The 12,926-nt window shown below is 39.1% G+C and overlaps 2 protein-coding genes across 2 annotated transcripts; both read right to left on the bottom strand.

Moving 5' to 3' along the window:
- On the bottom strand, positions 1–929 carry LOC143391631 (olfactory receptor 4X2-like). The gene is given in 2 exon segments (XM_076844388.1): positions 1–323; positions 326–929. Coding segments are annotated over 2 exon segments (927 nt in total).
- A 7,043-nt stretch (positions 930–7,972) lies between these two features.
- On the bottom strand, positions 7,973–12,926 carry LOC143390068 (olfactory receptor 4X2-like). Its single transcript, XM_076842685.1, has 2 exons — positions 12,021–12,926; positions 7,973–8,041 (listed from the first exon to the last, which is right to left on the bottom strand). The coding sequence occupies exons 1-2, from the start codon at positions 12,924–12,926 to the stop codon at positions 7,973–7,975; spliced, it is 975 nt and encodes a 324-aa protein (XP_076698800.1).

Here is a 12,926-nt window from a genome sequence, read left to right as displayed (position 1 = left end):
CTATTTATCATCTATTTTCATTGTCCTGATCCACAGTCTCTTCATGGCTTTCTTCACCTCAGCATTTCTCAGGGAGTATATGACAGGGTTGAGGAGTGGGGTTATCACAGTGTAGAACACGGCTACCATCTTGTCTGCAGGCAGAGTGGTAGATGGTCTCAGATAGATGAAGACACAAGGTGCAAAAAATAAGACAACCACGGTGATGTGGGACCCACAGGTGGAGAGGGCTTTGCGCCGCCCCTCAGAGCTCCGAGTCCTCAGATGAAGCAGGATGACCACATAGGACACCAAGAGGACCACAAAGCTGATCACAGACAAGGACCCCCATTAGCAACAATCAGCAGACCAATGAGGAGAGTGTCTGAGCAGGCCAGTTGGATCACGGGAAGCACATCGCAGAAATAATGGTCAATCACATTGGGACCACAGAAGGGCAGTTGGAAGATGAGAAGGATCTGGGAAAAAGAATGCACAAAGCCTCCCACCCATGCCATTCCCACCAGGACCATACACACCTGCTGGTTCATGATGGTGGTATAGTTGAGTGGTTTGCAGATGGCCACATAGCGGTCATAGGCCATCACCGTGAGCACGAACATTTCGATGCCACCAAAGAAGTGCATGAAAAAAAGCTGTGTCATGCAGCCCCACCAGGATATAGTTTTCCTTTCAGCCAGCAGATCTGAGATGAGTTTGGGGGCTATAGTGGAGGAGTAGCAGATCTCCACGAAGGACAGGTGGCTGAGGAAGAAGTACATGGGGGATCCCAGACTTCTGCTGGTCATGACAGTGAGCACAATGAGGGAATTCCCCAGGACAATGGCCATGTACAAAAGCAGAAAAATCACAAAGCAAACTCTCTGCACCGCCTGATTGGGAGACAGTCCCAGGAAAATGAATTCAGTCACGTTGTATGTATTGGCCATGAGATCACCACCAACAGGCAGCTATTTGGGTCTCATGACCTGAAATTTGTCCTGTAAAAAAAAAAGGGTGGTAGAGTAATTGAGGGGTTTACAGATGGCCATACCACCAAAAATGTTTATCAACTGGAAAGTAAAATAATTTTGTATACAGAGATTGGACTGGTGGAAACAGAGCAGAGGAGGGGTGACCTATTAAGAAGTCAGTAAATAACTTCATTAGACAATTTGGTGCAGAGGACAACGTGACTGTCCATTAACATAACTTTCTATTGTCTTCAACTATTGTCTGCAACTTCACCAAATTGCTCTTCTCTGCTTCTTTCCCAAAATTGGTTTCCAAAACATTGTTCTCAACCTGTCCACATGTCCTTCAGAGACTTCAGGAGAGATGTCCTTTGGTATACCTTCCTGGACTCAGCACCTACAAAAGGACCACAAAACTTTGTCTGAGTTCTAATTTTGTCCTCCCCTCCTATTTCTTATCCTCCATACTTGATCACTGTGTCCTGTTTGCTTTCTAAGGATCTATTCAATCCATGAGCAATTCTCCTCTTTGAATACATTTTCATTTCTGCCAATCATATGGGTCCCATGTCAACAAGTTTCTCCCAGCCCTCCACCAATGCCCACTCATTCTGTGACTCATCCTTCTCTACATCATAGTCTTTCCATGCCTTGTCATCCCCAAGAATACCCACTGATTGGCTTGTAGACTGTCCTGGTCCATATTGGACTTTGGCTGAGCCAGCTGTGGTCATCATGGTCTCATACAGTAACAATCCAGAGTCCCTGAGCCTGGGAGCCAGACAACTTGCACTCATGTCACAGAGTTTCCTTTCTTCACAGATGGAGATTAAGGTGGTTAAAGACCACCAGGAGGCAAAGGGAATGCACTGAAAGAACTTACAGAAACAAAAGGCAAGGTCCATACCTAAAGTCTTAGATCACTGGGCAAATCCAGGAAGACATTCATGGAAGAAAACAATGCTAACAGTCTGGACTACTGGGTTCACATTCCAAGTTGTGCAGATAGTAACTATGTGATATACAGAAAGTTCTCTTATTTTTGTTGTTATTGTTGTTTGTTTCTTTATGGTACGTGCTAAGGAAGCACTATACCACTGACCTATATATCCTCAGTCTTTTTTATTTTTTTATTTTGAGACAGGGTCTCCCTAAATTGCTCAGGTTAACCTCAAACTTGTGATCCTCCTGACTCAATACTCCTGAATAACATAGTGGCTTAAGCCACTAAGCCCAGCTATAGCTGTTTAAGTTCTCTGACACAGGAAGTTCAAATGAGCATGCAGTTCAATGTCTTCAAATGTTTTAATACCTACCCCACACATAGAAGTCCTGAATTCCACCCCAGCAGCATATTAAGTTGTCATCCTCTGTACTGCCTAGATCTGTCTAATACACAAGAAATCCATGTCCAAAGACTTCAGGCCCTCAGAACCATGTCCCTTTTGTAAGGATATTTCAGAATCACAGGACTTCACAATGGCTTAAATTGTTTTACGTGGCCAACTGCCCCACTGTTGTCTAAGCCTCCTGAGGAGAGATTGTATCTTCTCACCACTGCATCTCCAATGCTTACTCCAGTGACGTCCATCTAATAGCACTCAGTGTCACTGGGGTGACAGTGGGTATGTATCTTTCCTGGCCTTCTTAGCACACTTTTTGTTATATTATAAGTTTTCAACCAGAATTGTAAGAACAAAGTTTCCCAAGGATCAAGACTATACTCTATTTCTGAATCCCAGAGCACTAACACCAGACCCACAAAAAAGAACTTTGCAAAACATTATGAGCCTCAGAGCCCCATTTCCTTTGCCTTAAAAGTGAAATCAATCATCACATACCTAAGAAGTTCATGTTCACAAAACAAAACTGACACCAGTGTTTCTGTTCTGAAGCCAGAGATTCAATTCCCTCCCTGAGAACAGCCCTGGGCTCATGAAAGTTGCCAGTTAGCCAAGGGAGAAGTATTAGGCCAAAAACCAGAACTCCTGCTTGCCAGAGTCCCAAGACAAAGGATCTATTACCCTTGCAGCCTTAGACTTTGGAATGTGGAAATGTGGAAACTGAGGCCCCAGAGTCTCAGATCCACCTGACTTAAAAACAAGAGCAAAAGATTTGCCCCTCAGGTGCTCCACAGAGAACTAAGAACCCTGGCAGCTCAGCCTTAAGTCCATGCTGCTTAAGGGACACCTAGGGGGAAGGTTTGATCAGGTGAGAGGAGGTCTCCAGGGATCTGTACCCTTTCCCCTTCCTAATCAGGCAGAAGGTCTCAGGGGAAGCAGGACCTACATAAGCTTAGTAGGAAAAAAATAATTGGGAAATGTGAACAAATTAAGTTGTCCCAGAATTCACAGAGTACTCCCCTGCATGGAGTTGTTCACAGGGCAATGATCCCTCTCCTGCTCATCAGGAGCTTGATCCTGGGGCTTGACATAAAATGAACAGTACTTAAGAGGGGGGATCCAAGGCTTAGGGAAACTGAAATAGCACATCCCAAAGCCTGTGGTGTAGAAGAGGAATAGATGGGTGATTTCCAGCCAGGGGTGATTTACCCCAGAGGTCACTGGGTAATGTGTGGAGCCATTGGCTGAGGTCCAAGCTGGCTGGTGAGGGAGGAGCTGCTAATAGGAAGCAGGGAGAGCCCAGGGAAGCTGTGACATCCTACAAAGCACAGAACTATCCACATAACAGAGAATTACCCAGCCCAGTGTCCATAGGACTGCCCAGGAGATGCCCTACTAGAGCTGAAGCAGATTTACTCTGAATTCATAAGCATTGAAATGAGGCGGAGAACATGGGAATTCCTTACAGTGCTTTGACCTCACCTGTGTGTGTTTTAAATTTAGTGTGATGGAATGTTTTAGAGATGCTATAAAAGAACTTTATAAAATGAATGTTCTCCACACAAGCTCTACTCACAAATGTCAACTCAGCCTTGACTAAAATGAAAGTTGAACAAAGTGCCCTATGTGTCAACTAATGATTAAGGAGAAATCCATGATGAGACATTTTAAGGTTTATGGAGAATTTTGACATGATTGTCCCTTACAAAGAAAAAAAAAAACCACCGGGGAAAAGTTTAGCAAGCTATTACATAAAAGTCTTACATGTTTATGCAAAACTTCTATGTATTCTGCAATAAGTTTCATGAAGTTGGGTTTTGGTGAATTCTGTCAAAGTATTGTCTATATGCAAAGTTTTGGCTTAATAAATCTTAATAAGATCGATTTTTAGTATTTAATTATGAGTGTTTTTTTTTTTAAGGAAACTACTGTTTTAAAAATACTTGTGGTATAAAGCTGTGCTTGTTTACCTAAAACTGTAAATTGAGTTTGGAGGTTGATTTTATTTCCTATTCTGGTAAAGATTAACCCATTGACTACAAACTTTGCTATGATTTGATAGGTGATGTCCCCCAAAAAGCTCATGTCTGAGACTATGCAAGAATTGTTTAGAGGTGGAACAGTAGATTGCAAGAGTTGTAATCCACTCACATGGATTAACTGGGCAGTAACTGTAATCAGGTAGAGTGTGGCTGGAGAAGGTAGGTCATAGGGAACATCCCTTTGGGGTATGTATTTTGTCCATGGTGAGAAGAACTCTCTCTGCTTCCTGGTGCCATGTCCCAAGCTTCTTTTCCTCCACTACATCTTTGGGCAAAGGCACTTAAGTCTGCCATCTGTGGACAGAGATCTCTCAAAGTGTGAGCACTAAACTTTATATCCACTAATAGTTGTTGTCAGGTCTTTTGGTCAAAGGGACAAAAACCCTGATTGAAACAACCTTGTTTTTCCAGTTCCAATTAGAGCCCACCAACCCTCTGTGCTTTAGAACTAAGAATATATTCATATACATCCTACCTGGGAAAAGTTATTTTGCACGAATAATAGATGAATGTCTATCAGTTTATGCTTTTCTTTAAACAAAGTTGAATATAAAAAATGGTTGTAGCACCTTTATTTACCATAAACCAAATAATGAAATAAATGTCTACCAACAAGAGAATTTTTTGGTTAGGAGGTGTGCTCATTCAGTGATTTATTATTTACTAAATCAAAAGAATTGGCTATTGGAACCCACAACAGAGATGACTCTCAAAAACATTACACTGAGTGAATAAAGCCATGGAACAGGTAGTGAGCTGATTTGACTGAAGCCACTGTTTATCCAGTTGAATCACGTTACAACCAAATGCACTCCTAGCTATATCACCGCCTGCATATCACCATATCACTGGCCGTACCTCAGAGGCAGATAACCACTGCCTAGAAAAAAGCTTTTAAAATTATTTGGATGCAGATAGCAATGGTTAATAATGGTTGTCTTGCATTTTTGCCTCCCAGAGATATTTGCTCTAACAATACCTCCCTTGCTCATGAAATAAAGCTCCTACCATGGACTTTCAGACATAAGAACCAGGCCAAAGGGAGGAAGGCATTCAATGAAGTAGAAAAGCCGCCCTGAAATAGCCCCAAGATCACACTGGTGAGGAGAACCAGCCAAAACATAGATTTTTTGTTTCCAAGTGCCACAGTTCTTCCCCTACCACATACATGCTAACCCCAGAGGTGAAGTACACAAAGCCAGGATCACACTACTGATAGGTGACCAGGTGGAATTCCATTCCAGGTGATCGATCCCTAAATTCTAAACACTTTGTACTGCTGATTACTGGAGAAGGGTTGAAAAGAATACCAATCTAAACATACTATATTATACTGACCACCATGACAGGGCTTGTAATGATAGCATGGAGATAAAGTGAATCACTTAACATACAGGAAAAACACAAACAGGTGAACTTTTGCTCTGCTATATCACAGTTGACTAAAGTCAGATAGTGGTGGTGGTGGTGGTGGTGGTGTTTTGAAAAACACTAAACAGGAAAATGAAAACACGAAACAGGAAATACCATGAACAGGGTGTTTTTAGTTGTTTATATATTATACATATTAATCTTCTATCGGAAGAATAGCTAGCAAAGATTTTCTCCCATTCTGTAAGTCATTTCTTCTCATTCTTGTTTCCTTTGCTGTGCAGAAGATTCTTAATTTGTTGTCATCCCATTTATTAACTCTTGGCATTATTTCCTGAACTTTAGGAGTCCTGTTGAGAAAGTCTTTGCCTGTGCCTATATGCTAGAGTTTTTACCCTACTCTTTCTTCTAGGAGTTACATATTTGTGGTCTAATTTCTACATCTTTAATCTATGTTAGTTCTAGGTGAGAAATAAGGGCTCGGTGCCATTCTTCTACATATATATATATAACCAGTTTTCCCAGCACCATTTGTTAAAAAGGCTGCCTTTCTCCAATACATGCTGTTGGCACCTTTGTTGAGGATCAGATGACTGTAACTAATTCATCTGTGTATTTTCTATTCTGTACCATTAGTCTATGTATCTTTTTTATGCCATTACCAAGCAATTTTTATAACAATAAGCCGTGTAGTATAATTTGAACTCTGACTGAGATGTCTTCAAACTTGCTATGGGGACTTAAAACTGCTTTGACTATTCTGTGTTTTTAATTCTTCCAAGTGAATCTTGAAGTTGTTTTTTCTAGTTCTGTGAAGAATATCATTGGAGTTTTCTTTCTTTTTTTTATTTGTTGTTTTTAGATACACATAACATTAGAGTGTACTTTGACATATTATACATACATGTAGCACAACCTATTCCAGTGAGGATCTCATTCTTGTGGTTGTACGTAATGTGCAGTCATTGGTTTTCTAATGGGTATTGCATCAAAACTGCATATTGTTTTTGGTAGTATGGCCATTTTAATAATATTAATTCTGCCTATCCATGAACACAGGAGGTCTTTCCAATTCAATGGGAGGTTTTTTCATCTTCAGTGTTCTTCATTGTTCTATAGTTTTCTTTGTAGAGGTCATTCATCTCCTTGATAGATTTATTCCTGTGTGTGTGTGTGTGTGTGTGTGTGTGTGTAGAGAGAGAGAGAGAGAGAGAGAGAGAGAAGCTATTGTTAATAGTATTGTTTTCCTGATAATTTTCTGAGCAGATTCAATATTAATATATTGAAAAGCTACTGATTTTTGTTTGTTGATTTTTGTAAGAAGGTTGTATATCATAGCCAAACTGGTTTTATCACAGGAATGCAAGGATAGTTTAACATACACAAAACAATAAGCAATGCATCACATAAGTAGAATTAAAGACAAAATCACTCAGTCATCACAATAGATACAGAGAAAGCCTTTGCCAAATTCAGAACCCATTCGTGATAAAATATACTGAAGAAATCAGGGGTAGAAGGAATCTATCTACACATCATAAAAACTATATATAAAAGTCTCAAAGCCAACATCATAATAAATGGGGAAAAACTGAAAGAACTTTCTTCAAAATCTGGAAAAAGACAAGAATGTCGACTCTCACCACTCCTATTCAATATAGTACTGGAAATTCTGGCTGGAAAAATCAAGCAGGAAAAAGAAATAAAAAGAATAAAAATAGGAAAGATAAAAGTCAAATTATATTTCATTGCAGATGATATAACCCAATATAAAAGATCCAAAAAGCTCTACCAAAAGACTGAACTAATAAACAAAATTTCCTTCATATTTCTAAGTGTATACATGACAAGATTCAGCTCAAGAGTGATGATTTTAAATACAGTTAGGTATTTGTCCTAAGAAAATGTACAGGAGGTCTATAACCAGAGGAATATGCCAGGTTCCAAAATCTGCTGGGCATGTAGCTCAGAGGTAGAGTGGTGTCAAGCATGAGTAAGGTCCCAGTCGCAGAGTGGGTTCCACTGAGTGGCCTTAACTGACTGAATCACAAACAAAACAAAACAAGAGGACTGTATTAGTTACCTTTCCATTGCTGTGACAAAATACCTAACATGAACAGGTTCTAGGGAGCTTATTTTGGTTCATGGTTTCATAAGTTTTGATTCATGGTCACTTAGTCATGTTGCTTTGGACCTGAGGCAGGAGTGCATGATGGAGGAAGCCTGTTCACCTCATGGCAACTGATAAATGTGAAAATTGCCATTAGGAAGTTTCAGGGAAAAAAGGAGAACTGTGGGATGGGAATATGATATATTTCTGACTGTTGTCTTTCTTAGAGCGGATTTTAATTAGTGTATGGTTTTCAAGAATGATAATAACAAATATAAGAACTTAATGTTAGTGCTGAGTTAATTCTTCTTAGTAACCAAGACTCCCTGGTATCTTGGTGTAATGGTCCAAGAATAGAGGTCCGATAATCTTGCTGAACCTCATGGAACTTGGTGAATCCTTGATAAATGGGTTTGGGTAACTGGAAACCCAAACCAAATGTAAATAAAAAGGAGATATTGTGACAATTTTTTTTGTAAGCTAAAATCATATTCTTGCTTTCTTCCATTCATTCCTCCCTCCATTCATAGTTATTTTATCCATTTATGGGGTACAGTGTGGTATTTGAATCCCTGTATACAATGTGTGATTATGGGTAGTATGGTCATTTAATAATATTAATTCTGCCTATCCATGTGCCTGTCCATTTAGCCTATCTACTGTGCCATAGAACAGAATTATTTATTCTATCCACCTGCACTCCTAAACAGAGACAATTGCAACAAATGTTCTGTAGGTTCAAATCACCTTTTCTTCCCTCCTTTCCTCCTTCCTTCTCCCCTTCTTTCTTTCCTTCTACCTGTACTCAACATCCCTTATGATAACAGCTTGTATTTCATATAAAAGTAAACCATACATAGGAATTATTGGGGTATATTGGGGCATAAGATTACAAATCTGATTATCTCTTACAATGTAGACAAGAGTATCGTTATATTTTTCAATTTTTATGACTCTTGGCACTTAGTACCATCGCCATGTGATTATGGTCACCAGAAAAGTCCCTGGAGCCTTTTCAGTTCTTTTGACATGTTGGCACACAAGACAGAATTGGGACCTCTCACAATGTCCAACATTGATAAACAAAAACAATATAAAAATGGCATAGATTGTACCTATCAATCAGGAAAGATGAAGTCAAATTTATTCATAAAAAGGAATTTTTTTAGCTTTATTCAGAAGTAAAAATTATAGAACGTTAGACAATAATTACTGCCCTAATTAGAGCATGAAGGGGAGGGCTATGCTGTCCAGGTGTTTGCATTCCAGAACCATGTCCCTTATGTTAACTGGCCATGGCACACGTATTTCTTTTAATGCTTCTTAATATTTCTTGTTGAAGGGATATGAGAGTCTGAGTCTATGCTGTTGTTTCACCTCTTGGGATCTCCATGTCACCCTCTCACATCATTGTGAACAATTTAGAAAGTATCACAGAATTGGCCAATTTTGGAATTCCACAGAGTTGCACTGAGTTTGCACTGCATTCACCAACCAACCTTTTCTGAGGATCGGGTGAAATGCATGCATTTTCCTTGGAAGAGTGATGCAGCATCCTGGATATGCTAGAGGCCTTGAAGATCTTTCCCTTTCTCCTGTAGACACTAGTTCTTGTAGGTGAGTAGTGGTTGTAAGGCCCCATGAAATCTTCATTTTCCTTGGAGTCTCTGCTAATCATACCCATGGATGGCCATTATTAATCCCTGAAGAAATGCTGCTTGTTCTACCAAAAATGACTTCACCTTCCTTTTCCATATGCAAAATTCTATACATTTTTCAGTCTGTATTAGTCAACTTTCCACTGCTATGATCAAAGTGCCTGATAATGACTTAGAGGAGGAAATTTTATTTTGAGCTCATGTTTTCAGGGGTCTCAGTCTATGGTCAACTAACTCATTCCATTGTCCTGGGCCCAAGATGAGGTAGATCATCATGGCAGAAGGGCCTGGCAGAGAAAAATTGTTCCCCACGTGGCAAACAGGAAGAGGAGAGAGACACACATAGAAAAGAAGGAATCATGGACAAATATTATTCAGCACACAGTGACTTATTTCTTCCAGCTACAACATATGTGCTTACAGTTGCCACCCATTAGTCCATTGAAATTATTATTCCATAAAATGTATTAATCCACTAATGAGGTTACAGCTCTCATAATCTAGTCATTTCACCTCTGAACATTGCTATATCATCTGTTACATCAATAGATTACTTAAGTAAATGAGAACATTTTCCTAGTGTCAATATAGAAAAAAATCTCCAATATACACTGTTATGTCTATAAAGCAAATTTCATATCTCTTTATATAGCATGTTATTATTCACATAAAAGGTAGAGATATAGAAACCACCTATTATACATGCATTTGCTCAAAGAAACTGTGAAAAATATAGGAAACTAAGAAAAGTAGAACAAGGAACAGAGGATTGGGGAAAGAATGAAAAGAAACTTTTCACTTGTGTACTTAATCATTTTGCTTATTCTTCAAACCTTATGAGTATATTACCTGGGTACTAATTAAATTAAAGAATTTTAAGGTAAAATATGAATTTAATTAGTGGCATAGGATATTGTAAATGCAAAACTAATGGAATAAATAAATAAAATATAGAATTATACCTTATAAAACTGTAAGCTTATAAACATTGAAAATAAGACTCAAAACCAAAGATGAGAACATTATCCCCACCAAAAAAATCAAAGAATGCAAATTATACAATAAGTTTTTCCCCTAATTTGCAAGACATTTTACACTTGTATTGTAAAATAATTTGACTTACAGAAATATTGAAAAGTAGAAAGAATTCCTACTTCCCTTATTCCAAATTCCCCAAATATTAGCATTTTCCATATTTTCATTATCATTCATTCTCAACAACTAAAAATATACAGACAAAGGGATAGATAAAATTTATCTCCTACAATGGAAATAGGGAGAAGGAGGTTAGAGAATACAAATTTGTAGCTTTAAAAGATAAGTCTCCAGAGCTAGTGTAGAGCATGGGAACTATATCCAACAATGTTATATTTTCTGATGAGAAATTGCTTAGAGTGAAAACTTTAGGTAAACTTATTACCAAAAAATGCTAACTATGGAAAGAGATGGATATGTTAATTCACTTCACAGTATACAAATCATTTCATTATGTATCTATATCAAAACAGCATGTAGAAATCCTTAAATATATGCAATAAAAATAACAATATTTTTCTAAACTTTCTGAAAGCTACCAACAACATGCCCTTTTATCTCTAGATAATAAATGAATCATCCAACAGTCAAGGACATTTTCTGACATAAGCAAAACATAAGTTTCAAAATCAGCAAATTAATATTTATACAATTATAATGGCTCATTTACAGAGTTTTGCCCCAATACCATCCTTTAATTCAGGACCCAATCCAGGATTCCATATTGCATTCAGTTGTCATCAATGTTTAAACTGCAACAATTAAGCCTTTTCCTTCACATGTTAGAAGAGTGAAGGGCAGTAATGTTACAGAATTCTCCTTAATTCAGGTTTCCCTTATTCTCTTTTTTCTTGATTATACTCAGTTTTGTGGTTTTGGTAGAAATACTATAGTCATGATGCTTGTCCCACCAGTGAATCACATCAGGAGACATATGGCACTGACTTATGCTACTCCTGGTAATGTTAACCTTGGGAAATGATGAAAAGGGGACAGCGAAGTTATATTTTATTCACTTGAAATTAATAACTGTCTTGGTGGGAGATTTTGACTATTTAAAATGTTATTTTGGGACAAACAAATATTTAATGACAGAGTTGAACGTTGTTAAAAGCACTTTCAAAAGATAGCTGATTCAATTTAATGCTGTGCTCCAAGTGTCTTTACAATCAATTACACAGTAAATTCACTACAGTAAGTGAGTCTAAAATAAAAGCAGCAATAGAGGTACATATTCCTACTCAAGAATATTTACCATGGTATCATGGACAGTAGTAAAAAAAATTAAAAAACAACTTAAAATGGCTAGGTAGGTTGGGAATGTCCATAAGGAATTACAAACAATTAAAATGAAATTTTTGAAGATGGAGAAAAGATAGAATACAACTAATATATCCTGGGAACTTTTCTCCTACATAGTAGGCCCATGCAGTTTGGATCCCAGTATCATTGTAAACTCAAGGACCAGTACCAAGACTCAGCCTCTATGTCCCATCTGGTTTCATTGCCCTGGTCCACAGCCTCTTCATGGCCTTCTTCACCTCAGCATTTCTCAGGGAGTAGATGACAGGGTTGAGGAGTGGGGTCACCACTGTGTAGAACACGGCTACCATCTTGTCTGCAGGCAGAGTGGTCGAAGGCCTCAGATAGATGAAGACACCGGGTACAAAGAACAACATGAGCACGGTGATGTGGGACCCACAGGTGGAGAGGGCTTTGCACCTCCCCTCAGAGCTCCGAGTCTTCAGATGAAGCAATATGACCGTATAGGATGTCAAAAGGACGGAAAGACTGATTACATTCAAGGTTCCCCCATTAGCAACAATCATCAAACCAATGAGGAAAGTGTCTGAGCAGGAAAGTTCAAGTAGGGGAAGAACATCACAGAAATAGTGGTCAATCACATTGGGGCCACAGAAGGGCAGTTGGAAGATGAGAAGGACCTGGGCAAAGGAATGCACAAAGCCCCCCACCCATGCCATTCCCACCAGGACCATGCACACCTGCTGGTTCATGATGGTGGTGTAGTTGAGGGGCTTGCAGATGGCCACATAGCGGTCATAGGCCATCACTGTGAGCAGGAAAATCTCAGCACCCCCAAAGAAGTGCAGGAAGAAAAGCTGTGTCATGCAGCCCCACCAGGATATGGCTTTCCTCTCAGCCAGCAGATCTGAGATGAGTCTGGGGGCTATAGTGGAGGAGTAGCAGATCTCCACGAAGGACAGGTAGCTGAGGAAGAAGTACATGGGGGATCCTAGACTTCTGCTGGTCAGGACAGTGAGCACAATGAGGGAATTCCCCAGGACAATCGCCACGTACAAGAGCAGAAAAATCACAAAGCAAACTCTCTGCACCTCCTGATTGGGAGACAGTCCTAAGAAAATAAACTCAGTCACATTGTATGTATTAGCCAT

The sequence above is a fragment of the Callospermophilus lateralis genome, chromosome 2 (assembly GCF_048772815.1).
Source record: "Callospermophilus lateralis isolate mCalLat2 chromosome 2, mCalLat2.hap1, whole genome shotgun sequence".
NCBI lineage: Eukaryota > Metazoa > Chordata > Mammalia > Rodentia > Sciuridae > Callospermophilus > Callospermophilus lateralis.
This window is presented reverse-complemented; position numbering and strand designations above follow the sequence as displayed.

Excerpts from the sequence above, each read along its gene's own strand:
- LOC143390068 (XM_076842685.1), bottom strand. The coding sequence starts at position 12,926 with ATGGCTAATACATACAATGTGACTGAGTTTATTTTCTTAGGACTGTCT. Across the intron at positions 8,042-12,020 it reads TGAAGAGGCTGTGGACCAGG|AAAGACAACAGTCAGAAATA; the intron begins GCAATGAAACCA and ends ATCCGCTCTAAG.